General features: G+C 40.0%; 1 protein-coding gene across 1 annotated transcript; it reads right to left on the bottom strand.

Annotated features, from left to right (window-relative positions):
- Positions 1-1,822: 1,822 nt before the first annotated feature.
- Positions 1,823-2,752, bottom strand: Or1af1 (olfactory receptor family 1 subfamily AF member 1). Its single transcript, NM_001000395.1, has one exon. It carries the CDS (start codon positions 2,750-2,752, stop codon positions 1,823-1,825), a length of 930 nt encoding a protein of 309 aa, NP_001000395.1.
- Positions 2,753-4,233: the final 1,481 nt, after the last annotated feature.

The following is a 4,233-nucleotide window of genomic DNA, read 5'->3' as shown; positions in this document are numbered from 1 at the left end:
TTATTGCTTTAAACTTATAATGATTTCATGGAGCTAGTAACAGACAATGAATGTTTAGTCAGGTACTAGTCTTAATGGGAAGACATGTAAACAATTCTGATATTCTTAAATCTTATCAATTTATGACATGAACTTAAACTTACTATTAACTTTTATTTAAGCTTACTATGAACGTTTACATGGAATATAAAAGTGTTTAGAAAATCATGTAATCAATTATCTTGTAACAATTCTACCTGATCATTGAATAATTTTTTAAGAGACGGTTTAAATGACAGAAATAAAGGTTTGTTGGAGTTTTCCTTTCTCTGTTTTATCAAGAATGTGTTTTTTTCCTGCATGCTCAACTTTTCTTTTCCTTTCTTTCTTCTCTTTTTCTTTCTTGGTTTCTTTGTTTCTTTCTTCCTTTCTTCCTTCCTTTCTTCCTGCCTCCCTTCCTTCTTTCCTTCCTTCCTTTTTTCTTTTCTTTTCTTTTCTCTCTGGTTCAAGAAGAGTTGAACTCTGAACCTCTCACTTGGCTACCTATGGGCCCTTGAACCAGAGAGAAAAGAACGTAGTAACTAAGGCTTTTTCTTAATTCCATGCTACTAACATCAGGAGCTAAGCACCAGAAGCCAGAGGCTTTTGGCCTTAGAATAGCGAAGAGTTAAAGAAAGAAAAAAATGCTAAATAGTAAGCAACTTGTGTCACAGCAATCACAACTTTTGTCCCTGCAGACACTGACGCCACCCATTGCTGCTTGCCTCAGTCTACCTTTATGCTGGGCTGGTTACTGGGACAGAGTTAAGAGATATTATTAGCTCAAGAGTAAAGTACATTAGCAGTCTCTTCTTTTTTGTTCAATGGGCCCTTGATAGATTGGATAACACCCACCCCCGTGGAAAACACTCTTTTCATGGACAGAGGAATAATCTTTTCTAGATGTAGTCTTAGAAATTCACCCATAAATAACATTTTCCACATATATGGTTATACCTTACCACATCCAAAGTAACACATGGAAATGAACTTCCACAACATGTAAGAAATTTATTGGTTAGTAGGTGATTGGAAGTCTTCAGACTTATCATGAGATCTGTGGAAGACACCAAGGAAGGAAGGAGGACTAAAGCAAGAAGAGAGTTTAATAGTGTTACAAAGTGCCAGGAAAAGAGTAGTGACCATTTTGTAATTTTGTTTTTTTTTAAACACAAAACTATTACAAAAATGTGTTTTCTTTTTAATCTCAGGTGGGGGGATATGGGGCTGCTTTGAAGTGACTGAAGCAGCTGACTATGATTTGCTTCTTGCTCTAGCAGAGTTGTGGTTTTGTCAGCCCCAGACAGTTTTTGCAATTGTGTGATGTTTGGAATTCTGGGAAGTTTTCAGATGGTATATAAATGCTAGACCTCTGAGAGGTAGGGTAGTGGTGGGTTGGTTGTTGTTCATTCATGGGATTGGTTGCTCTTTGATAGTAGTCATGCTCAAAGAAAAACAAAAGAAAATAAGTTGGTTTCAGGGAGTTTCCTAATCTTTCTCCCCTCTATTCTTGTTTCTCATCTATTTTGTGTTAGTGGGTGAACCTGGGGGGTGTACAAAGGGTAGGAGAAAAAAGAACCAACAAAGTAACAAAGAGCAGGTATGGAAAGTTTTGGTCAATGGGGCACCATAGACTCCAAGTAGATCTTCAAAATAGTTCCAAGAGTCCCTGGAATGGACTTGTCTTAGTAAATTTGCAATGCTCTAATGTTCTATAATTGTCTAGAAATAGACATACCTTGAACACAGCAACACATCAGTGAATGGTTGGTTTAATTCCTATAAGTAGTGAAATATACACATTCTATTCTGTTTTATTAGCCAATTTTCTCAAGGCCTGTTTCATGTCTTTGTTCCTAAGGCTGTAGATGAAAGGATTCAGCATGGGGGTAATTACTGTATAGATGACAGTGACCACTCGGTCCTTTGTCACTGAGTAGGTGGAAGAGGGGCGAATATACACTGATATTATGGTTCCATAGAACAGTGCCACAACTGTGAGGTGGGACCCACATGTAGAGAAGACTTTGTACCTTCCTTCCCCTGAGGGGACTCTCAGAACAGTCCGAGTAATATAGGCATAAGAGACAACAATAAAGATAAAGGGGCTCATGATAACAACAGAACCCTCTGTGAAGGCCAAAAGCTCATTGATAAAGGTGTCAGAGCAGGAGAGTGTCAACAGTGGTTGGACATCACAAAAGAAGTGATGAATGACATTGGGTCCACAGAAAGAGAGGCGGCCCATGAGAATTGTGTGGGTGAGGGAGTGAAGATGGGACACTGCCCAGGATGTCATCACCAGCAAGCGACAGCGCCTGGGACTCATGGTTGTGTTGTAATGAAGTGGATTGCAGATAGCAACATAGCGGTCAATGGCCATCACAGCCAAGAGGAAACTGTCTGTAATACCAAAGGCCACAAAGAAATACATTTGAGTGAGGCACTGGACAAAGAGGATTGTCTTTCTCTGTGTCAGCAAGTTCACTAACATCTGTGGCACGATGACAGTGGTAAAGCAGATGTCCACCAGGGATAGGTTGGAGAGAAAGAAGTACATAGGAGTATGTAGACGGGCATCTCTCTGGATGGCTGCAATGATGACTGAGTTGCCAATTACATTGACCAGATACATGGCAAGGAAGATAGCAAAAAGCCATACCTGTTGTTTGGGGTTGCTGGTCAGTCCTAAAAGGAGGAATTCTGTCATGTGGCTCTGGTTTTCCTGGGGCATCACTGTCCTGCAAGCAATATACAAGGAATGTTAGACGTACATATTGGCTTGGAGTCTTCAGCCTCATAGAGAGTATTTCTCATAAGGTATTCCATTTCATGCACTGCATAAGGAAGCTGCTGATGTTGGCTGTCATATTACCTGAAATGTGACTTCATAGAACTGGCATGGTGGTGCTTTGAGTTCACTTCCAATTTTGTGACTAATTTTGTAGACTCAAATGAAGTGTTTCAACTCTTTTTCTTTGTCCAAAAGACAATACTTATGTTAACCACATATGTATGTAAAAAACAGTCATTTTGTTCAATTTCTAAATGTGTATCCATGATATATCTTTGCCCTGCCTTACTTCAGCTTTTCTTCTCTGTGTAACATCAGTCTCTACTTAGTGCTTCTGGCTAGGGCTTTCCTCTGCCTTTGTAAGGAAATTAGGAGTCGCAAGATTTCTTTGTATAAGTCCTATATACATTGTAGGAATGTGATTCTGGGACAAATTCGTGAGGAAAAATGCTTTTGTAATTCACTTGGTAGATTAAAATGTGGGGTCAAAGTTTAGGGTAGGAGTGGTTTGCTCTGGAAGTTTCACATGTCAAGCAGGATGAGGAACCATTTAAGGTAAGTGGGAAGGTGGAGAACTTATTCTCACAGGACTCTGTTTAATTAACATTGTGCTTGGTATTCTACAAGATGGTGTCTCATGTTCTAGAATGGACAGTGTTAAGCTTAGCTGGAAAGGAAAGAGGCAGAGAAGAAAGTGGTAAAGACAGGATCAGGTACAGGATTATATGTGGGTGTGGAGATTGGATGGGGCATTGCCTCCAAGGATAAAAAGTATAACCTCAAAGTTGGGTTTTTAAAAATCTGGACTTGTAAGTTGAATCTAAGAGCCCAACACAGAGACATCAAAGCCTAGAAACCCCAGAAACATTCTGAGCCAAAGGCCTTAGTATTCCAAAGACTTAGAGAAAGATCTCACAGCAAGAAGAACATTACAGCCTATAGGGGAATGGCATAAAAGATAGATAGAATGTATACATGAGCAAACACCACAAGAAATATACTTTTCATAAAATATCTCATAAGAATCTATGTACTGATGAAACAATAATGAAGGTTAGGTGTGTAAATGCAGGCCTGTATCCTGAGGTGCTCATCATGGTTAGGAAGATCTTAACTCCTTGGTCAGCTCAGGCAATTTAGTGAGACTTTGTTTTTCAATAAAAATGTAAAGTATCGAGATGTAGAATTCTCAGCCTTGCCTACACCATGCCTGCCTGCTCTGACCTTGATGATGATGGACTGAACCTCTGAACCTGTCTTCAGCTGTTCCTGTAGGCCTGTGTCTTGATTTTACCAGGCAGGTCGCTTGCAGCAGAAAAGTTGGTCTTACCTGTGGTCCCGAGGCTCAAGTTTGCTTGTGGGGTGTTGCTTATGAGCTCTCCGTGGTGGCCGCAACCAGGAAGATCTGTGCTGCCCTTTCC

Source organism: Rattus norvegicus, chromosome 3 (genome assembly GCF_036323735.1).
Source record: "Rattus norvegicus strain BN/NHsdMcwi chromosome 3, GRCr8, whole genome shotgun sequence".
In the NCBI taxonomy this organism is placed as follows: domain Eukaryota; kingdom Metazoa; phylum Chordata; class Mammalia; order Rodentia; family Muridae; genus Rattus; species Rattus norvegicus.
This window is presented reverse-complemented; position numbering and strand designations above follow the sequence as displayed.